Source organism: Orbicella franksi, chromosome 8 (genome assembly GCF_964199315.1).
Source record: "Orbicella franksi chromosome 8, jaOrbFran1.1, whole genome shotgun sequence".
Taxonomy (NCBI): Eukaryota; Metazoa; Cnidaria; class Anthozoa; order Scleractinia; family Merulinidae; genus Orbicella; species Orbicella franksi.
The window spans coordinates 22579127-22603406 of record NC_138152.1 but is presented as its reverse complement, the minus strand read 5'-3'; the positions used below and the strand labels follow the sequence as shown (position 1 = coordinate 22603406).

The window sequence follows — 24280 nt, the reverse complement described above, 5'->3', positions numbered from 1 at the left end:
GACAGCAATTGACCTAGTATATGCAAATAATTTGCATCGCATTGTTTCACATGGAGTACAAGAGTTCGCAGCTAGTGATCATTCTGTTGTCTTTGCTGTTAAAGGAGCTGGAGTTTGCAAGGCCCATGCGGAAATTCGCGAAGTGAGGTCATTTAAGCGCTACAACAAAGAACAGTTTCGCAGTGAGGTGGCTGGTGTTCCCTAGAGTGTTGTTGAGTCATTCGATGATGTGAATGATGCCGTTTCTGCTTGGAACACTCTTTTTGTTGATGTTGCCAATCGTCATGCACCTATCAAAAAGCTGAGAACGAAGCGTGCAATAAAGCCGTGGATCACAAAGGAACTGAAAGATGTTATGGCTGAGAGAGACTATGCGTATAAAGTCGCCAAAAGATCGGGAGGTAAACAAGAAATGTGGGACAATTATCGCAAGTTAAAGAACTTAACTAACAGGAAAATGAAGGCGGCTGAGGCTTTGTATTACAAGAAACTAATTGAAACCGCCCAAGGCCCTAAAGAGATGTGGCGCGCATTGAATTCAGCTTTGGGAAATGAGAAAGTTGAAAATTTGACATTTCAATTGCAGGAAGGTGAACGTATTATATCAGAACCTAAAGCTGTCGCCTCTAAATTCAACAAGTTCTTTGCAACCATTGGATGTCGCATTGCCAAAAAATTGTTTTCATATCAAAGGATACCTGGAAGAAATACGAATCTGCTGTCCAAACTGATGATGAAAATCTATGCGAACTTCATTGCGTCAGTTCTAAAGTTGTTTCTAAGATTTTGCACTCATTGAAGGTCAACAAGGCAGCTGGACTAGACAAAATACCGGCAAGGTTAGTGAGAGATTCCGTAGCGGAGCTTGCTCCCTCAATAACATATCTCATTAATAAATCGATCACAGACGCAACTGTTCCTGCCTTGTGGAAGGTCGCGTGTGGAACCCCTCTGTATAAAGCTGAAGACAAACTTTTGGTTGAAAACTATAGGCCTATTTCTGTGTTGCCGGTTCTAAGTAAAGTTTTCGAGAGAGTGATACACACACAAATGAGTGCTTGTAGATCACCTGGGCTGGTTATACAAACATCAGTATGGATTTAGACGTGGGCGTAGTACGGCACAAGCGGTGGGTCAACTGAACAACTCTGTGCTTGATGCCATGGATGGAGGAAAAGTCGCTGGCATGATATTTCTCGAGATATCTAAGGCATTCGACTCTATAAATCATAAGATACTCCTGGGAAAGCTTGAACACATAGGGCTACCAGCAAGGAGTCTGAGATGGTTTAAATCGTATCTTGCAAACAGACGGCAGTGCGTGTGTATAAACGGGGAGGTAATACAGACTCGCTCTATTGACCTGGGTGTGCCACAAGGAAGTATCCTAGGCCCGCTTCTATTTAATCTTTACATCAGTGAACTCATATTGTATGCGGATGATGCTGTTTTAATAGTTGCTGCGTCGACACCCCAAGAGCGTAATGATGCCCTTCGACATGACTTCACCATAATCTCCAACTGGTACACCAACAACAAATTAACGCTTAATGTGAAGAAGACTAAATTGATGCCTTCGGGTAGCAAGACAACGTTGTCTCCGTTTAATGACTTTCAGTTTTCTTCTGATGAAGGGCAAATAAATCGTGTTTCATCTTTTAAGTATCTAGGCGTATTATTGGATGAGAAATGGAAATGGAAGATGCACGTCAATAACATCTAACAAAAATTAGGACATCGCCTGTCAGTCTTCAATCGAATCTATCATATGCTGGATCAGAAAAGTCTCACATCATATTTTAATGGCCTTGTCCTACCACACTTAGATTATGCAGATATTGTCTGGGGTGACCAGCCTAGTCTTACAACACAGATGAAACAATTACAATCTTTTCAAAATCGCTTTGCGAAGAAGATCGTTAAGTCGAAAATGTCATCAGCAGAGGCTCTGACGTCGTTGCGGTGGGTGTCTTTACATGCGAGGCGGTTCGGTCATCGATGCTGTGTTGTGCAAGATGCAATGAAAGGTAGCATCCCCGAACATTTCGGTGTATTCAGATCCACCATGAACCAACAGCACGGTTATAATACCCGAAATGGCTACATGCCCAAAGTCAGTAGGCCAAGAACGGAATGGGGAAAAAGCAAAACATATTATAAAGCCATTAACGACTGGGCCACACTACCAAGTGCTTTAAAGAAACTGATGCCGAAAACTATTTTTAAATACAAACTGAAGCAGTTTTTATTGAACCATTTTGAACCTTAGTTAGTAGTATTTTAATTCTTGTTTTAGTTTTTAATCTTAGTTAGCTTACCGCATAGGTTTTTGTCCTTTTTATTGTATTTTAGATTTTAATGTATTTTAAAGGTTTAACATTTATTTTCTCAGAGGACACTCCTGAAAACCACTTCTAGGTGATTGGAGGCCTCCTCTCAAAATATTGTGTATTATTATTATTATTATTATGCGTGTGCGGAACTGAAATATTGTATTAGTTAACATTTAAAACCCTGATAAATATTATGCGGTACTATACTAATGAATCCGCAACTTTTTGTCAGGTTTCGTAAAGTTTAAAGCTTAGTTTTCCACCAAAGAGGTTTTTAGACAACCCTGGCCAGAACTCTTGGGACATAGAGACAATAACCCGTAAAAATGACGTAATTTCCCCCTCCCTCCGATGGAATATTGATGTCAGGCATTAAAGTCACTTTCGGTAGACTCAACATTGCTTGGGGGAGAGGGGGACAAAAGAAATGGTTTACTAAAACTACATTGCCAACCTTTTTTTTAAGAGGTGGATTCAGAGTTTAATTAACAAAGTGCATTATCTCTCTTAATTAGCATAACTGTCCCATGATATTTTGACCAGGGTTATACCTTAAGTTAGTTTTTCTTTAAATTTCTGACGTAAGAATTCGATGTCTTCATGTGACTTCATGTAAGCTAACGCAACATCTTCCCCTATTGTACAAGAGTATCTAGAGAAACGAACAGAGTATGAGAACACTGATAAAAGATCTATGGAATGTTATAACACAGCTTCATCTCAAGCTAAACCTAGATTCTTTCTAGCTTTCAGCGATGGTTTTATAAATCTCTTAGACCTATTTGCAAGAATAGGTGTTACAGGGGGTATTCGAATGTCTCCCTTTTTAACGGGAATTTCCTTCCCAATAGGGGTTGCAGCTTTGTCCCTGCGGGAACTTGGTTCTTTATTGATGTCGGTCGCTCATGTTGCTCCTGCTGATTTGGCAGTGGAGTAAGGTGAGCACGGCTCCTTCTTATCGCGCTAGTCGGTGTTTTAACTTTATACGACCGAGGTGTTGAAGCTGCGTCAATGACTTTTCCTGACCGCTAAAGGTCCTTGACGAAGACTTCAGTACCCGGTCCGATTGAAGGCAAGGGCTTGGTCCTGTGCCTGGTGTTGGACACTGTTTACTGCTTCAACTTGCTTATGTTCTCTCGTACACGCAGGTTGCCTAAGTCAGGCCACTTTGGGTTCAGCTGGGTATGTAATAACGAGACTCTGTTCCTAATCTGCCTTTCCATCAGCAACTGTGCAAGAGAGAAGTTACATGTTAGTGGTGTTGATCGGTACGCTAGTAATGCTTTAGCGGAGTCTATTTCCTTTTTTAGAAGATTCTTCACAGTATTAACTCCCTGCTCAACTTCTTCATTTGCTTGGGGAAATCTAGGACTACTTGTGGTATGCTTGAATCTCTATTCCTTAGCAAAGTAAGAGAATTCTGCACTGTCAAACTGAGGTCCATTGTCGGATGGCACTTGCTCTGGGATCCAAAGTCTGGCAAATGTCGACTTAAGTGCCCTAATGACCTCACTTGACTTTGCAATCTTCTGTATAGCTGCTACTTCCACGTATCTTGAGATGTAGTCTACAACAATAAAGTAGTGGACGCCTTTAGCTCGAAGAGGTCTGTGGTTACGACTTGCCAGGGACGGTCAGGTAAGGGTGTCTTGATAAGCGGTTCGGGCTTGTTGTCCCTTTGTAGAGCACAAACTCTGCACTGTTGCACCAGATCCTGGATTTCTCGGCTTATTCCTGGCCACCAAATAGAGCTCTTGGCCCGCTCACGGCGTTTAGTGATTCCTTGGTGTCCTTCAGGGATCTTATCCAGAATATCAAGACGCATGGAAGAAGGTATGACGATTCTGGATGCTTTGAGCAGAAATGTCTGTACCACAGACAGTTCGCCATTGCTTGACCAATAGGGTTTCATTGCATCGTTTAATGAATGATTGTCAGGCCACCCCTCAGATTGCTCGCAGACAGATCCTCCTCTTGTGCTTCCATGATCTGCTGAAATCGCCCGTCTGAGGCAGGCAGTGATGAGATCGCACTTCCAATGTGTGCATGTATTTCATCATTGTCAATTGTTAACTTCCCTGTTTGGCTTCGGACCGGGAGTCTTGAAAGCGCATCGGCTATGTACATCTTTATTTTCCGGGAACAAGCTTGATCTTGAAGCTGAATCGTATCAGTCGCATTCTAAATCTTTGAATTTTCTTGGAAATTGATCCAGTGTGAGTGTACTCAGAGGTGGCACCAGGGGTTCTTGGTCTGTTTCCATTGAAATCGATTTTCCCACGATGTACTCCCAGACTCGTTTGCATGCCCATGTGAGCACTAGGGCTTCTTTTTCGATTTGTGTGGATCAGGTTTCAGTGGGAATCTTTACTCTGGATATGAATGAGACTGGTATCCACGAGTTGTCAGGTTGGAGTTGAAGAATTACTCCGCTTAGGCCAAAGTAGTAAGCATCAGCTACCACTTTGGTTTCCTTGTTTGATCATACAGAGCCAGCACTGGAGCTTGTGTGAGGTCAGATTTGATCTGCTGAAATGCTTTCTGTTGCTCACTGCCCCATGTCCATTGCTTTCCTTTGCAAAGAAGGTCTCTGATACTCTTTGTCTTGTCAGTGAGGTGCTGGGAAAACTTGCTCAGTTGGTTAACCATGCAAAGAAATTTTCTCACTTCTTGCGCTTTCTGAGGTGGCGGTAGGTCTGTAATTGCTTAAAGCTCTTCAGGATCTGCCTCAATTCCACTGAAGTTTATAACGTGTCCAAGGAACTTGACTCTGTCTGTGCTGAACTGGCATTTGTGTAGGTTGAGTGTCACGCCAGCTTCAACCAGACGCTTGAGTACTGCTTTTAACCCCTGATCGCGTTCAGTTTGGTCTTTGCCATGGACTAAACCGTCATCTATTTTGCAACTCCACGTCAATTATTCCCAGGATGATCTGACTCATATTCCTCTGGAATTTCTCGGAACCGACCTGATTCCGAAGGGAAACATTTTGAAAAAGAAACGGCTCCATGGAGTGATGAAAGTTGTCAGTGGACTTGATTCCTACGCTAGCTTTATCTGCCAAAATCCTGAGTTCGCGTCAAGTTTCGAGAACACTCTGGAACCTGCCAATCTTCCGAGAGTTGTGTCTACTGCTTGAAGTGGATGGTTCTCCCTATTGACGTACTTATTTAGCTTGCTTAGGTTGACGCAGACCCTGACCTTGCCATTGCTTTTGGGAGTCACCACCGTGGGAGCGCAGCAATCAGTGGGTTGGTCAACTGGATATGACACCTGCCTTCAACATCCTTTCAAACTCTTCTTTTGATTTCTGATACAATGGGGAGGGTACTTTCTTTGGACCTGACAATTGGAAAGGTTTGGTATCTTTTTTGAATGTGTTACAGTAACTGTCCTTCATGACAGTTAGTCCCTGGAACAACTTGGGGTACTTGTCTGCCACTTTACTCTTGTAGTCATCACTGCTCAGGCTGTCAAGTCTGCATAGATCGCTCCAAATCCTCTACTACATACACGTGTTCCTAAGGAACCTTGTCTTGCCCTTGCCACTCTGTTATGAAAGTTGGTCGACAGCTCAGTTGGTGTTTAAATGGAGCCATGAGTAGCCTGGTGGTCCTCTTAAGTGATGGAGCTGGTTGCAAACTGTAATACAGGCTAGGTAAAATTACTGCTACATCCGCACCGGTATCCAATTTAAATTCTGCTAGCAGTCCATTCAATGAAACTTTAGCTTTCCATGAATCTCCTGTACTTCCTTGGAAAGCAGATAGTTCAGTGAGTTCACCCAGGAAGAACTCTTCTTCCTCTTGTCTCCCATATTTTCTGATTCTTCGTCATTTTAAAGGCTATTGGGAACTTCCCACTGACACCATGTTGTGTCAGTTTGGGTTTAAAGTAGTCCTCCGTGAACAATACGTGTTTACTTCAATACGCCATCTTAAATAACCGACATGCATCTCGCACGTAACTAACTTGAACAATACTTCAAGGAAGCAAACACAACAAATATCGCCTTGGAAAGTAAGGGAAAAAAAAAACACAGAAGAGGAAACCAAAGTTATTACAACAAGGGGTATTCATATTGTGGTCACCCAGCCAAGTAGAGACCCCGCCCGGGCTTAACTTTGTTGAGCGGACGATGACACGGTGCTGTCCTTGTGGTATAAGGAATATACGTTAGACACAATTTTTCTAAGATGTCTCAAAAGGTAACAAAGAGAGGAAAGAGAATCATTGATACTGGCTGGGAAAATAAAGAGAAAAAAGAAAACAAATGGGAATGAACTTGCTTTGGTAATCGGACAAGATGTAGCGACTTAGTCCTCCCTTGTCTTTTTTTCTCGCTTGCCCTCTTTTTTCCGCTCGTCCTCAACTACCGAGAGCTTGGAACAGGCTAGCCAAGAAGCGATCCTTTTTTTATATAATTGTCTCGGATGACGATCAACGATAAGTTCGCTTTTTATTTATACATTATTGTAAATAAATACACATAAATAAAGACTTCACACTAACTAAGGATTAAAAGTTAACCAAATTATAAAATATTCTTATATACAAATGTTTTATACTGCTTTTCTTCTGTGTAGTTTAAGTTTGTTTAAACTCAAAACAGAAGGCCAAACGACATAAACAGAAAACCTCACCGCAAAGTCGCAAAACTGAAATCAAAACTCACGCATATCTTGGGTTAGCTTAATCGGGCTTTAAAGAACCCGGCCCAGGAGCTCCGCTTTTAGGCTTGGCTAAATCTGTATATCATGTTATACTGCCTATATTCATCCAAATGCCCTTCATGGTACGGTCAAGCATGTCTATTCTCTTTCCTACTTCACCTAGCAAACATTTGGCGCAAGCATTTCTTCTGAGGGACTTATCAAACTTGCATGTGCACCAAGGAACATACATTCAGCGATACACGGCTCTTTTTCATCAAGAGTTACAGAAAATGATGCCAGATGCAGATGCAAGCCTGGAGCTTGTAGTGAGTAGTGAGCTCCGACGCAGAATGGAGGGATTTGGCCAGTCGAAGAGAGCAGCGCCAAGGGACAGAGTTGCATGGTGACTGAACTTTTTGGTTTCAGAACGTTCCTTTCGGCGCAAGGAGCGATGCCTCCCCCTGACTGCAACCATGCCTGTCACACGACACTCAATGGACAATTTTAACAGCCATTTACTTTTGAGATGTTTATTTGTCCTGCTCTTTCTGTTTTACCAAAGTTTACAAAAAAAACTAATCAAAATAACTACAAATAAGTTTTCTTTCCCGCAGGTACAAGTCATAAATGGTTCTCAAAAGCCGAGTAACTTATAATGGATATATAGAAGATATTATTGTACATGAACACCCGAATTTTCTTTTCAAGTGTACCATCGGTACGAGAACATAAAATTCGTATCTATAAGCAGCCATGCAACTTACCCTGTTAATTATATGGATATCGATGAAACATCCAAATCTAAGACACCTCAGTTTTGTATTCATTTCAGAAGCATCGAAAACAGTGGTCACCTTAACTGAGGTGGGGTCTGTAATCGGAAATGTGTAAATTAATATGACCACCATTTTCATGAAACACAAAGAAAAATTACGTTTGCCTCTTAGAAATTGTTATTTTCCGCGTTAAAAAAAGTAAAATTGAACTTTAATGACGTTGAAACAGAAATTATAATGTTCGTAACCATGATGACATCTTCATCTACGAGATGAAAAAGAAATACAAATTTTACGAACAAGAAAAATCCCGGTATTTCATCAATATCCATGTAATAAATCACTTTACTTTTTAGCTGATATTTCTTTACCGATTAATCTTTACAGAAAAGCTACAAATTGTCTACAAACAACACAAAAGCAGGCACAGCTAGATCAGTAGATATCAAATCTGAAGGCCTCTTTACAGGACTCCGGGATATATATATATACCAGTCGGCTTGCCGCTAAACGATAGCAAAATGTAATGTTTACATGAGCCCCGGGTTGGCTGGTCGTATTGACATCAACAGGGTCAACATCGCAGTAAACAAAAATAGGGGATAAGGGTAAAATAGCAGTATTTAGTAAAACTATTTCGACAAAACCTGGTCTCTGGACATTATAGTGGCCCATAACGGAACAGCAATGGCTATATGTGCAAAAGTGTCAACTATGGTTTCTAATTGGTGGACTACATGGAAAATGTCAGGCTGTGTATCGGAAAGAGCTATCCAACAAAAAGCGTCAACCCGAAGCTGCGTCGCGGTGATTTTTTCCTAGTCAAAAACCATCCTGATTCCTTGTAAAGAGACCCTGAATTTTAACAAATACCTGTGTATTGTTTCCTCTGCCACCCTGCTTTGTGTTTCACCAACTAGTTACATTGCCTACATACCTATTTATAGCAGGGGCAAGCAATGAATACGACAAATGTCTAACAGCGCGCATAAGCAATATAATATTGCAGAAAGAATAAATATGAGTTAAAATGGATACATCTCTTGCACCTTACCAAAATTTACGAAAACATTAGTTTATGTATTCCTCCGATTTTTATTTTACCCAAAATTTATTGAAGGACTGTTAGATTGTCTACATAACCCTTTTCAGCAAGAACATGAGAAAAAGGTGGCAAAGGCCCATTTTTAGATTTAGAAAACGAAACCTTTTCTTTTTTCACTGAGGTTATCATTTTCCTACCTCCTCATTTCCCAAAAATGCAAGGTAAACAATTGATAAATTCTCCTATAAATCCCTCTTTCGCAGTAAGATTGAAAAAAACCCATGCAGGCACAATGCAAGTGTCAGAAATACGTTCTAGTTTACCACCTTATAAGCTTCCCTGCTTTTGCATCTCACCACGAATGTTACGATAAACGTATAAATTGAATACATTATCCTTTAGTGCAAGAGATGAATATCAAAATGTCATCAGACATATTAGCAGCACTCTTCAGTGCAATTGTATTATAAGCAAGGGTAAATATGAATCAGAATGAATACAGAAGCATACTGTTTTCCTGATTTTCTCTTATGACAAACTACTTGAGAAAATGTGTAAAACTGTCTACAAATTCCCTCATAGCGGGCGCTAGAGACCTACCGTCCATCTATTCCTTAGCGGGCGCACACGCCTGATAAATACATATCAATCAAAATTTATATATAATATCCTTCTGTTTACGAAGTAAGGTTATCCATGATTTGTTATCCTGCTGTGCTTTTTTATCAGAGTTTACCGGAAAACTAATCAAAATCCCTACAAACTTTATTGAGCAAGCACAGGCGAAAAATGTTTCTTGAAATCTAGATAATTATGAACTGAAATGGATGCTGCAGTTGATTATTTCAATTCCGTCTACCAAAACTTTACTGAAAACCTATAAATCGTCTGCAAATCCCTCAGTCTTTAACGGGCTTAAGATGTGAAATGCAGGCACTAGTGATGGAACGTTCTGAAATAATAAATATATAATTAAAGGGATTCCTTTCTTTTCTTTGCCTGCTCTTGCAGTTACCTTAGCAGGCCCGATTGACAAATATGGAACGTATAAGTCATCAGCCATGAAAACAAAACGAAAAAAAAACAACAACAACAACAACAACAACAACAAAAACTCGCAGTAGTGCGGTAGTTTTTTTTACGAAAATGAAAATCAACTTGTAATTCACCTGCCTAGAATTTTATCATACATTTACGACAACTTCGGATCAAAGATGTTAGACTTATCAATGCCATGTGACTTCATATAACGTCATAACCAACAGCAAATCTGATCTTGTAAACTAAGTTCAGGGTTATCTATGCAAAGCAAAACAGTTTTGATATGTCTTATTGCAACAAAAACCCAAGGAGTGTGGTATCCACATCCAGGCTAAACTAGCTAAGGTTAATAAAACTTGGGCTATTTTAACATTATCGAAACTTTTTTTTTATGAAGCTCTTATATCTAGTTAATTGATTTCAATAGGTATATTTGTTACCATGGAGACGTGCTGATAGTGTCTCCTTTTGAATGAATTGCATCTGGATGCCAAGGGCTGCGACCTATCATAAATAGCGAGAGAAGCTCTAACATCTCTTGCTGAGATTAACAGCATACTAAAATGGACTTGTACTATCAGACAGAAATCTCACCCACATGTTACACAAAGGCCTGGATCTTTGGAAAACAAGAGTGGTTACCCAGCTTTCTTTTCAAAAGTGAGAATGAGAGATTTTGAAAGAGAAAGCCGACGAGTACAAATACTACTAAAACAAGAAACAAAACTTTGTTATGAACAATTCCTTTAAAGATCGAGGAACGTTTCTCGGAGCATAAAGGTAGACTATCGCACTGGTCTATTCTACTCACCTAGTTTTGAGAGTTTACTTTTATTCGTCAAATTGCATTTATGCTGCCATTGACAGAGCAAATGAGGGATCCATTTACTGTATCTTAAAGAGGTGATATTTTATCAGTGTCTAAATACTGTCAAGAGAGAAGTCTCCCTTGAAGTCTGAAATAGTGAGTTGAAGTATTTCAACCTTTATAGTGCTCAGCAATGATTCTCAGTTATGTTAGCTCTAACTTCTTCTCTTTCTGAGTCGGGTTCTAGAGGAACTAAAGAACTGGTATGCATCATGCAATAGGAAGGGTTAAAAGGGCTATTCTAGTTCCCTGCCCTCTTGTTAGTATTATAAACTCACACTGCTTTACAGGTGTGTGTCTTCAATTGTCTCATGCAACGGGAAATCAGGGACTGTCAAACGCGAAGAGAATTCTGTTTGTGTTCCTTGGTGACATTTTTTGTTTCTGATTTTGGCGACTGGACGATTGTCATCCTGCAGGTCCAAAGCGTGATCATCGCCTTGTTCACCTTCTTCGAGAGTAACATCAAATGCTCCACTGTCCTTAACAGCCGCACGAAGTGTAGTCATTTCAAAGTGTCCCGTTTGCAGCTGGGTTTTCAGGACGTTTTTCCCAACCATTCCTCGAATTTCTCCTTGCAAATCGACGAGAGGGAGAAACAACGCCAGACAGCAAGAAAAGGAGCAATGAGGATTTTTACGCCACTCCTTGAAGTAGTCATAGAGGTGCAAGGCGTACTGAACTGAGAACAAAACGAAAACAGAAAACTTGATGTTTTTGGCACAGCACTTGAGATATCTAGCACATCAATGGTGGCAAAAATTTCACAGTTTCCATTCTCCATTAAAAATCATTATCACATGCCTAGCATCGCACTTTCAAGAGGGTCTCAATGAGATTAGTCGTCAACCCTCCAACAGCATAAAAATTAACCACCAAACGCCACATACGAAAAACAAAAATAAGCGTCAATCGTCTAAGCAGTCAGTCATATTTAGTTGGCAAATGTCTCACAAATAAATCTACTCGCAAAAAGGTTAACACAGAATGAAAGAATGCTGTCAAACAGTAGTAGTTAAATGTTTGTGAGAAAATTTCGATCTAACGGTTAAAATAAAACTTCTGCTAAAAATGATCGTTTGCTGGCTAATAGCAGTTTTTATTACAATGACTGATCGTAGAGACCTAATCGCGGCGTGAAAGGTACCACTTGTCAGGCAATTAACTTAAGTGCCTAGTCTTTGCGTTATTTACGCAAACAAACTAGATTTGCGATAACACTAAGATAGAGTGCAACTTTACCCAGAAAAAACAAAATAATTTTATAGGTAGTCTATGTGCCAGCCCACCGATTTGACCTGAATTTTGACGTGAAACAACGTCGTCGAGGCGTATAATTTTGAAAAATTTGATATAAAATTGAGTTTTTAATTACATGCGGCTATGGCAACGCTAAAGTACTTCTAAAAGATGGTATATTAATATTATGGGGTAGCTTACACAACTATGTTTAGCTTGCTAACCCTCGAAAACAAATGTAATTGTAGGGTCTAGTTTTGCTCTTTAAGGGAAAAAATAGGTAAGGCCACCTTGACAATAAAAGAAAAATTCAAACAATTTCTAAGATACAATTTCGAGCAAGTTGGTAAAGACCTTCATCCTGACAAAGTTGGAGAAAACCGTGCATAGGCTGCATAGGTATTGTTACTTTTATATACTCCAGTAACGTTACAGCAAGACGCTCTTAAATCCTGACAGGAGCACGACAAATGATAATTCTTTCCATAGAACTTTAACTTCACTGTGAGACATTGTTTTAACTTTTGTTTATAGGAAAAGATGTATCAGTTCAACACCGTCACAATCTTTCCGATTGTTCTTTGGCTGCAAAGTTGAATATGCACCTTATTTCCCAAAAATAGAGCTATAGCAAACCTTTTTTTCGTTTTCAAAAGCTTTGAGGTGCTTCTATCAGACACGACCAAACTTTTAGCGCTACAGTGAAAAATGGTCTTTTTGCGAATTAAATTTCTAAATAATTTAAACCTTAAAACATCAAAAAAAAAAATATATTGAGTTTTCTAACAATAAGAATCTAGATGTAAACACAGTGAAGAATACGAAAATGCGAAATATGTTCTCGATATTTCGCTTTTGTTAAAATCCCATGCAAACGTTGCCGTCTTGGTAGTCCCAGTGTTCCAGAGTTTTAGATCTTGAACTGTAAAGATCCAAAGGTTCAGTGGGCTCAAGAATGCTCCGGCGCAATAATTTTTTTTCCATAGCATGCAACCGTTTCCATGTTTTTCCGCACGCTCCATTTACAGGCACTGTTAGGTAGTTCGCTTCAGGCGTCCAGAAAGGCTTACCTGACAGAAGTTACATATGCAATTCTGACCAAACTACTTGAAGTTGCAAAACTCGCGTAAATCAGTAAAGGGATTATTCATGAGACAGGTGGCTTTCTTCGCCAATGCGCTAATATTTAGTCGACAGTACTATTGATTGCGCATGGGCCTTGGGACCGACATGACCGGGCGTGTACGTACAGTAAGTAGTGTGTGGCGTGCTTAACGTGTTAGAGCTTTGCTCGCCCGCTTTGGAATTATTCTTCATTTTATATTGGTAAATCGTAGCCATCACCTTGCGATCCTGCTATAATCTTTTGCTTCACTTGTTGTTTCTGCCGTAGAATTAGGATACCATTTTGTGCACTCTTCCGTTTCTATGCGGCCACAGACTTATTTTTTGTACCACGAGCTAGCCATTTTTTTTTCTCCTTAGTCTTGTTTATATGTCTTGAATTCGCCTGTACTTCTGTTAGTTTACACATTTTGTATTTCTTGTAGTGTCCTTAGAAAGTTCGACCGCCAGGGTGAACTTGTTTTCAAGTTTACTCGCTAGCTTTAGTTTAGATCACTTTGGCTCCTATTTTGATGTAATTAGAATTTGTCTCCGGTCTTCATGACCACATGAGGTTTTGCATTACAACATTTGTTTTTTAGAAGTTTATTGTTGGGTGCAGTGCAGCCTCCAAGTCTCCTGTTTCCCAGCTTTAGCCGCTGACATATATTTCATAAGCAAAACCTCGTATTTAGTTGTATTCATTTGAATCATATCCTAAATATTAATTTCTGTAATTTGTATTAGGTCTTACTATATATTACAGTGTTGTTAAAGCAAAACCTATGTCTTATATGCATTCTTGGACCTGTTCTCCCATGACATATCTAAACAGAGGAGACAACGGTAAACATTAAAATTCATTTCGTCGACTGAATTTTCCCCCTACCCTTCATCGCTGAAACTTAACCGCTGACCAACAAATGACAACTTTAGAGTTCCCGTCCATAAAAATGGAAAATAACTCGGCAAAAGTCGAAAATTCGATTCCGCTCATATTTTTATGGTAGGTAGGCTAGGGCATGACAAAAACTACTGGATAGTTTTTTTTTGGCAAAATATCCTTTTATTTCAAAGAAACATGCAAATTACCAACTTCCGTTAAAATTGTCATTTGACGCACCATTTTATTAAGCAAGTTTGAGGACCTCGCATGCAAAACCACATCATTCTTCCGTCTTTAAAACACTCAAATATTTTTTGTGCAATGTTTAAATGTGTACTGGGTTGATTTTAGGAAATGTTGCGTTGTCTTTTTGGGTGCAAAATAATGAAATTTCGAAGACATGCATTTAATTCACTTAAAAGTACTTCGTGAATATAATTAATTTTCACCATGTGCGAAACCTTCAAATGGATTAAGCTTCTGGTGGTTGAATTGCAGCAGGATGGTCTACAGATTCCTGTAAAAAAAAATTTTGGGCAAATGATTGTGAGAGACGCGAGAGCTTTTCAAAGTGCGTCAAAAGTGCAAATATTTGACCATTCTCTCGTCAAATTTCAATTTACGGGTCAGACGTATATTTTAACATGCGCCACATGACTTGACCAATGTTAAGTTGAAATAGACACAGAGCTGATAATTTCGAAATGTTCTAACCTTATTTGCTGTAAAAGGCAGGGCCAAAGCCGATTTGACGTGTTTCTTTCAGCATTCGTTGCACATAAAGCAGAAGTTTGCTTTTGTTTACATAACGTCCGATGTATATCGCCAACTGTCAACTTATTTAATGATCGAATACCATGAATCTGTGACCCTCTTTCGACACATATGATCACCGCTGCATCTAAGACAGAAACGGCTAAGTAATTTGTAGATAGTTGCTTGCTTTGCACTACACCAAAATATTACGTTTGATCATCATGGTTTGATGGCTTGAATCCTTGCTTGCAGCGGTTCCTTGTTCGTCACGCAATGCTGTCATCCCATTTTAGGGGGTAGGGGTAGGACAATTTCTATCCTAATACATAAGGCTTCGTAAGGCTTGGAGCCACTGGGAGCACACAATCGTGTCGAGTAGGAAGAGATTGAATTAAGAAATGAAAAGAATGAATAGTTTACCATTGCCCCAGTTGTTATTTTTTACTCTACCACCGCTACCTACATGCCCTGCGTAATAATGTAACGCTAAACTCATACCTAAGTTTTTTCGTGCTGTGCAATGATTTTTGGTTTACATGTAATACAGTGGGCTACCCTCCGGTAATTTAGTGGTGACCGCTTAATGGGGCTAGCCGCTTAAATAGAGGTTGATGTTCAGTGCCTTGATTATTTAGGGCTAGGGTCATAAACTTCGTGGTGACCATGGAGTCAGTTCAAGTCAGTCATGATAGACGTGTATTTGAATTATCACTCGTCATGCACCTTCAATTTCAGACTCTTATCTACCATCGACCTTTCCAAAAGAAAGTTTTTAAATTTTGGGTGGCCGGTTAATAGGGGTAAAGACAATAATTAAACCCTTATCGGAACGACCAAATGGTGGCTGCGGAGGTAACCGGTCAATAGGTGTTTTATTTACAATATTTTACTGACAATAATTTTGGACTGTATTGACAGTCCTCTATTTTCTGTTACAAACATACCAATGCCTCGCTACTAGGCAAACTAAATACTCCAAATATAATGGCATGGCCATGGCTTTTTACTCACGTAATTACTACTTAAATTTAGTCTGTTTTTCTCACGAGTTAAACACGCTGTGATTTCCTATTTTTATTTCAGCTAGTTCTTGCTTCATTGATCTGTAATTTGTTTTATGGCAATTTTTTAAAAAAAATTCTAGTGAGTACAGGCACTAGCTTTATCAGCTGTTGTCTGAAACATCAGAACGTACAACAAACGTGATTTGGACAGAGGCCACGTACACTATAGAATACGATTATATAAATATATATATATTATTATATATGAACAAACAGATGAACAATGATTAAATTGTTTCACTTATCCTGAGAGTGCTCTGTACAAAATAGATCAAAATGTGTAGCATATGCCGTGACAGCATTGCGTGACGCACAATTAACGGCTGTAAGATTGTGCTGCGTCGACACGCTTATCGGTAATGATCAGCAATTTATCAAACGTAATATTTTGGCGCAGTGCAAAGCAAGCAACTATCTACAAATGACTCAGCCGTTTTTGACTTAGATGCAGTGATGTTCATATGCGCAGATAGATGGTCACAGATTCATGGTATTCGACCAATCACAGGTTGACAGTAGCCGATGTACATCGGACGTTAAACTTGTGTAAACAAAAGCAAACCTCTGCATGTGCGATGAGTGGTGAGAGATCGACTAGAAACACGTCAAATCGGCTTTGGATCTGCCTTTTACAACAAATGAGGTTAGAACATTTCGAAATTATCAGCTCTGTATCTATTTCAAGTTATTATAGGTCAAGTCATGTGGCGCATGTTAAAATATACGTCTAACCCGTAAATTGAAATTTGACGAGGGAATGGTCAAATATTTGCACTTTTGACGCACTTTGAAAAGCTCTCGCGTCTCTCACAATCATATGCCCCAAAATCTTTTTACAGGAATCTGTAGACCATCCTGCTGCAATTCAACCACCAGAAGCTTAATCCATTTGAAGGTTTCGCACATGGTAAAAATTAATTATATTCACGAAGTACTTTTAAGTGAATTAAATGCATGTCTTCGAAATGTCATTATTTTGCACCCAAAAAGACAACGCAACATTTCCTAAAATCAACCCAATACACATTTAAACATTGCACAAAAATATTTGAGTGTTTTAAAGACGGAAGAATTATGTGGTTTTGGATGCGAAGCCCTCGAACTTGCTTAATAGAATGGTGCGTGAAATGACAATTTTAACGGAAGTTGGTACTTTGCATGTTTCTTTGTCAAAAAAACTATCCAGTAGTTTTTGTCATGCCCTAGCCTATCTACCATAAGAATATGAGGGAAATCGAATTTTCGACCCTTGCCGCGAAATTAAGAATTTGTCTGATTTTGACAGGCAGGCACTCTTAATTGTAAACAGCCAGAAAGCTTTATTTTAAAATGTCAACCGTCTGAGGTAAACCCCCATTAAACGCCCATCACAAGCTTAAGAGCTTGACTTTGCGCAACAAAACAATACTGATTTTTGTTACCGCAGCCAGAGCACTTGTTTGCCGTGTGCCAGGATAAATTATAACATAGCCTTTAGCAAAGCGCGCGTTCTAATTGGCTAATACACTCGATCCATTGTCCGTGGGTTGCACGCTCACGTAAGTTTGTTTATATGTACTTTTACTCGGCAATTTTGTCATTGATGTTTACACTTTTTAAAACATAATTCCCATTTTTTAAAATAAAATCTAATAATTCTTCCGGAGATGAGGAAGATTATTCCTGTGAGCTAAGAAAGTTCGAGCTCAAGTCTTTTGCCGGACCTCCACCTAAGATATTTGAATCAGCTATACAAAGGCACTCGGCACTCGGAGAAGGACCAAAGAAAACAACAAACTGGTCTGTGTCAGCCTTTTGAGGTTAGTAATGCATTGCGGAAATTTGGACAGTTTCTTGAGTGCTTAGCAAACCTCCCAAGTGCATCCATAACTCGATAGTTGCACGCTGCTCGTTTACCATTTCTTTTATAACATTGGAACTTTTGAGATAGTATATACTGAATCTTGTCCGGCTTCCATAAGTCAAAAGCGCCATAAACCGCGCGAAAATACTCATTCAAAAATCTGAAAAAGCGACACATCAAAATTCTTCTTGGATCGCGACTAGTTTACAGTTTACATTTTCTCAATCTCGGGCAAACAAAAAACTTCAAACTGTTCAGTTAACCTAAATATCAAGCTGAAAATCTTTTTTAAAAGCCATTTATGTGTTCAAGTTCAGCCTTAGACGCGCAACTGATCAAATATTTAAAACGAAGTGGAAAGGAAAACGAAACCCACAAACCTGTTATTGAATAAAGCATCTCAAACAACTCAAAGCCAGGGTGTTTGTTCGCTTTCTTCTCCACTCTCACTTTTAAGAAACGTCTGGTTCCATATTGTCTTCTTTTTTCCGAAGAGGCCGTGAAGTACAGAGAACTCAGCCACCAAAAGATTCAACCATGAGCGGTTTGTTTTCAATTCTTCGGAAAAGTGATCCAAATCCAAAATCGAAATCTCGAAAATAGCTCTTAAACACTGCCACTTTGTTTCGCGACCGAGTTTGAGGAGAATGGGTCCAGCGGTTGTTGTGACGTCTACCCAGGAAGGTTGAATATATCACGCCCTCTCATTTCCTTCAGGATGGTGCAATACACATTCGAAAAGCGCGCAGAAACGCCTTCCAGAAGTGCTATCGGCTGTTGAAGCAATATCCCAGTTTTAAAGAAAGATATACTGTACAATTTACTGGCGATGATCGGTCAATGGTCCTGGTACCATAATTGCAACTTAAGGTGGCTCCCTATAGTTTTTTGACCGCGCGCGAACTGATTTTGAAAAACACCCGATGGCGCGAGTGTTCAAAACTCTTCGCGAACGTCGCTCGCGAGATTACGCAGTAAATCGAAATTTGTTTTATCACAAAAGTTGCGTGAATCTCCTTTGGTTTCAAAATGTTTATCGACCGAATAGAAGACCCTACCCTTCTGTATTTGATTTAAAGGAGAAAAGTACGAGGTATGTAGGATTTTCAACCCGAGAAACTGATTTGGTCGATCGTCACGATCATCGCACGGAGCAAAACAAATATATTACCACACCTATACGACGGAAGAGGATTCCGCTAAATCTGGAATGAGCTAGGATGTTACTCCCCAACAAACTAAGTCGTGTAACCAGCTCGTGGAGCATGAATATGCACTTCGGAAATACCAAGCAACAAAAAAGGTCGAATTTTAGCAGCCACAATTGCTCATTTACAAGATGCTAGCTGTCCATAGGGTAAGAATTCCTTGTTCTAAATTTTCCTCTCTAAAAATGTGTCATAATATTGCGAAAACTAGTTTTAGGTAGGACATATGAGCTAATCACGATTCTTTTCCGACTTGCACGCGCAAATGACGCCAGTGGGTCATTGATACGCATGCGCGCGTGGTCGTTTCGAGATTTTATGACGTCACAAATAAGCTAACGAAGGAAAAAAGCGCTCATTTTTCTCGTGTTTCCTTCGGTGAAATTTTGCGAAAGTTTGTATATTTCATGATATAGATGCCTTCTTCATAATATCATTTTTGACAAAATTTTTTCCTAGGGATTTCTCTTTTTTGATCAAAATTAAGGAGATTAATAATTTTTGCGAATCTACCAGATAAACTTTTCATTTTTTTCAAATTAAACTATTGTCCGAAATCGTTTTGACATGACTGCCGAGTTTAAAGATATTATACTGAGGCGAACCCTAGGAAGAGAAGCAAATAGGTGGAAAATAGTAAAAGGATGGTTATCTTTACGATTGGATGTTGCTATGGCAACAGTCTGCAATACACTCATATGAACGAAAACGAAACCCCAGGTGTGTTGCTAATCTTCCTTGAGAATGCCAGGGGCTAAAACCCAAAGGTGAAACAAGTAGTTCATACATTGTTAGTTTTTCATCCTTCTTCAGGTGAAGATACTGTTAATACTGAAGGGAGCCACCTTAAGCGATGGTTGATTTTGTCGAACCAAAACAAGCGAACTGAGTCTGTGAGAACCATTGAAGAACTCTCACTGGAATTTGTTCTGCAAACTTTTTATAGTCTATTTTTATTTATTTATTTATTTTTTCTGCTTAAAGCCAACAAGCAATTTGTAGAAGTGCTACCGACAACCTATATCTTCCAGTTTCGCAGTATTTATAACATAGCCGGCAAAGTTGTGTGATCAATCAAGAAGCGTTGCGACCGATATACTGATGTGTAAATAGGCCGCAACTGTACGCCGCCAACCAGCAGTTACTTCTCTTTCGATTAAGATAAAAGTCGAAGATTAATCCTTTAGAATTACATGATAACAAAATGGTTAGTCTCACAGAGATTTTAAAAGTTTGGAAATCAGCAGTGTGACAAACACTCTGTGCAATAGTGTCGAAAATATGACCGCGTAACATTATCTGCGAACCGCAAAGGGAACACATCGTTTTCGCTTATCCGACAAATTTTATTGCAAACTTTGAGAAAAATTTACATTGGTTATTTAAAGTTACGACTTTAAACGTGTGACAATGTGAAATCGGTAATTGTATGAAATGTTTCCTCCCGCCTTGCTTCTCGCAGCTTCAAAAATACAGGTCCGAACCATTATACGATTTTCAATCGATCGAAGCCAGTGTTTTGGAGGTTATCAAGTCTCGAAAACTGCAACACCTACGTCGCTCTTATAAACATGAAGAATTCCAGAAAGTAAAACTCAAACAGGATTTAATAGAGCAACCATATCCTGACAAAATACATTCTCGCTAAAGACAAATGTAAACGGGCTATAAACACGCGTGGGAATCTTGTGTTTAGGTGACGAAATTACCATCTAAAGCAGTCCTTGAGTTTTTTTACCTGCTTTTCGTTTGCCTGCTCCTCCACTTCATATCTAGCTTACCATTCCTAATATACAAGCAGCTCGTCCGCCAAGAAGTCTTCCCCTTCGTCGCTTGAAATATTGCAAATTGCTGTCAAAGCTCTATGCGCAGTTCACAGTTATCGAACGAGCTCGATAGAAGTTTATTTCGGAGTCTTCCGAATCGAAACTTAACCCTGATTCCAGCGAGGAAAGAGAAATGATTCTGGAACAAAACTTGGACGTTTTTAGTCCCAAAATATATTGGAACGATTAGTTTTGTTTTCCATTTTCTCGAGCAAATACAGAAAGCTGACTGAGGCGCCATTGTGTTTGGTTTCTGGGTAGACGTCATCAGCAACCGCTGCCCCAAACTCCCTAAAACGCGGTCGCGCCACACTATAAGCTCGACTTTGAAAGGCATAAAAATCGAGTATTCAACCAAATGAATTTTTTTTTTCCGCCCAAATGATTTGAATAACAAGTGGATTCGTTTTAGCATAAAAAAAAAAAAAAAAAAAAAAAAAAAATTAGGGGTTAGGTGCACCTTAACTAACTTTTGAGAAACGCTTTTACCGGCGGCAATTTTCGTTTGTTTTCAGCTTGATATTTAGGTTAACCGAACAGTTTATAGTTGTTTATTTACCCGAGATCGAGGAAACGATCCTAGCCGCGATCCAAGAAGAATTTTGATTTGTCGCTTTTTCAGATTTTTGAATGAGTATTTTCGCGCGGTTTATGCATGGCGCTTTTGACTTCATGTAAGCCGGACGAGATTCAGCATACACTATCTCAAAAGTCTCAATGTCATAAAAGAAATGGTAAACGTGCAGCGTGCAACTATCGAGTTATGGATGCACTCGGGAGGTTTGCTAAGCACTAAAGAACTCGGCCATCGCATTGCGCGGCTCTTACGCTTCTTTCGTGCTTAGCGACCTCCCGCGTACATCCATAACTCAATAGTTGCACGTTGCACGCTTACCAATTCTTAACTAGTATTTGTAAGATTTAGATGTATCATGGTACCTAGTAACTAGGAATCGATCCTCATAGACCCACAGCACTGTAACTAGACATGGCAACACTATTAGATCGATGTGTATCGACCAATTTCACTTTCGGTGAATAATGAATGTACACGTACTAGTGAAATTAAGAGTCTTCCCCAAAGTTAAAAACAGAGGAAAAAACCGAACAGCACAAAGAAATAAAAATATCAAAATAAAATAAGCATTAGCATTATCTTCAATAACCTGTGAATATCTAGATCCAGGAGACTCGAACCCAGGCCAACAGATTGACTACCTAGGTCTTTGTATGGCCAAAGACATACAACTTTCGAACTAGGTATTTGATCTCGTGGAAGGGTGGCAATTTAGATTAATCATCATACGTATGTTGCATCGTTTCTTTATATCCAAATTCATAGTAACAATAGAGTCTTACCTACTACTAGGCCAATCACCAACGAATTTGCAGCGAACACCAGTATCTTGAATAAGAGTGCGTCAGTATCAGCATCCAACGACCCTGTCGTTATATTTTCGGCAGGAATCCTGCTCATCGCTCCAATAACCATGTTAACAACTGTCACGGCAAGAGAAGTCGTCATCAGTCTGTTCTCCATCACGTCTTGTAATGGCCTGACCCAGGCGAAAAGGATCCCATACATCCCAGTGATGACCAATGCCAAACCGATGTAGGACCTACTCTCTTGTCCCACAAAAATAAGACCGCATGTCAGGATCACTTTACGAGCCGTTTCAACCAGTTCCCAATACCACGAACGGGTTTTGTAATTTACAAAGAGGAAACCCATTCCAGAGATCATTTCTTGATTGAAGGCCCGGCCCTGTGATCTCTCTGCATCTTTTTTGGTCAATGCTGCTCTTCTCTGTCTCCAGATGGCGATGAATGCGGCAGAAGGCAGAACAAAAATGTAGGCAGTACAAATGTATGCTACGATAAGGTAATTATTGTACTTTTGACCTTGGCATGACACGCTGTAATCTGCTTTCAGGTACTTGGAACACAGCTCTTCCTTGTCATCCCGGCAAAGTTTCCTGCAGGCCAGTGGAAGGACATTGGCTGCCTTAGAACACGTGCTGAGGTACGTTACGTACAGGAAGAAAAACATATTCCTGTATACCAGCTCTTTTGATTGTGACACTCTTTTAGACTTTTCTTCGTCTTCCAGGTTGTGATTTCTGAGGATCATAAGCCTATGCACTCCGTAAGCAATGCCAGCAATGCAAATGACACCAGCATTTACTGCCATTATTGCAAAGAGGCTTCCAAAGGCATCCAAGCGCATTTCGGGGAAAAGGCAATGGACAGGTGCTATTTGCAGCACATTCAACTGAAGAAATCCTGAATACTTCGCGATATTTTCAAGAGAACCTGGCCATTTTATGTACGAGAACGCATCCAGCAAACCGTGCGTGACCTGATAAAAGCCAATTACGATCTTGAGCTTTGAAAAAAACGTATCCATAAGACGGCCTTCTCCTTTCTTCTTAATTTTTCTTCGGCTCGTCCACACCAAAGCGGCGATGATAATTAATACAATGACCAGGGTTATAGACAGCTGACCAGCAATCCATTTCTTTGATGGGCATCGTGTGCAGATTTTGAACTGTTTAAAGTGTCCTGAACTACAAACGCTGCAAAGTGGACCTTCGTACCCATTCTCACACGGGGAATCTAAATCCCCCTTGCATGATTCCTCAACTGGGCACTTATAAGGCGTTGGTATTGCATACGGGTATTGTATATGGAAAGTTTCTAGAGTTGGTGAAGATGCCAGGAGATTTTTAATGAAAACTTGGTAACGATTTTTGTGAGTCTCATTTCGCCATTCCCACCAATGACCAGATTTCAATGAAGCATAATCATCTTGGCATTTCAGTCCCCCTTGACCACACTTGAAACATTCTTTGAACATGTGGGTTCGATATTGGCCTTCTAAGCATTTACAAGCACGATGTCCAGCAAAGAAGTCAGTTTCTGTACCTGTTGGAGATTTAGAATCAATATATCATTTCCTAATGTCACCATGTTTAACATTGAAATGATGATATTGAACAATGTAATAACGTCAATGAAAACCTTTCCTGGATAACCACGCGCGGTACGGACCAAGTTTGGTGACCTTTTACAATAAAAATAAAGGGGTTTTGTATACACTGTTCGTCGGTTCTTGATCAATTACCTTTGTCGAGAGGTTATTTTGACCGGTTGAGAGGAGTTTTAGTGGCCGTTGCCGTTGTGGAGAGGTAATGACCCTGGTAGAGAGGTTAAAACAAGAGCGATGTGATGGACTCTTGCCGGGACCAAATAAAGTAGCCGCTGTAGTATGTGGCCGTAGGTGGAGGTTCGACTGTATGTTCAAATCTCTTCCTGGTTACTTACTATCATTGAGTAGTTAATGATCTCTCGACGATCTGTCGCAGTCATCATAGAGAGATCTTACTGTCTTAAAAAGTTCAAGGCTAATTATTACCTAAGAGATGTTTGGGCAGGACTTCTAGGCTGTCGCTGTCGAGTGATAATGACGTTTGCGAACTGAGCTTGGGCTACGTGTGTTCTAATGAGCACAAATATTGAGTTTTTATCCGTCAACTTGGTCTTATCTCTCCCACTGCATAATAACGTGACGCCATACTAAAAAAATACCTAAGAATCAGAATTATAAAATTTTGTGGGATAACCATTACACAACCG

The 24280-nt window shown here is 39.7% G+C and overlaps 1 protein-coding gene across 1 annotated transcript; it reads right to left on the bottom strand.

The window, feature by feature from the left end:
* Nucleotides 1-11002: 11002 nt before the first annotated feature.
* On the bottom strand, nt 11003-23553 carry LOC145494253 (uncharacterized). The gene is made up of 2 exons (XM_081473703.1): nt 22004-23553; nt 11003-11400 (listed from the first exon to the last, which is right to left on the bottom strand). Exons 1-2 carry the CDS (start codon nt 23499-23501, stop codon nt 11003-11005), a joined length of 1896 nt encoding a protein of 631 aa, XP_081329829.1. The 5' UTR covers nt 23502-23553.
* Nucleotides 23554-24280: the final 727 nt, after the last annotated feature.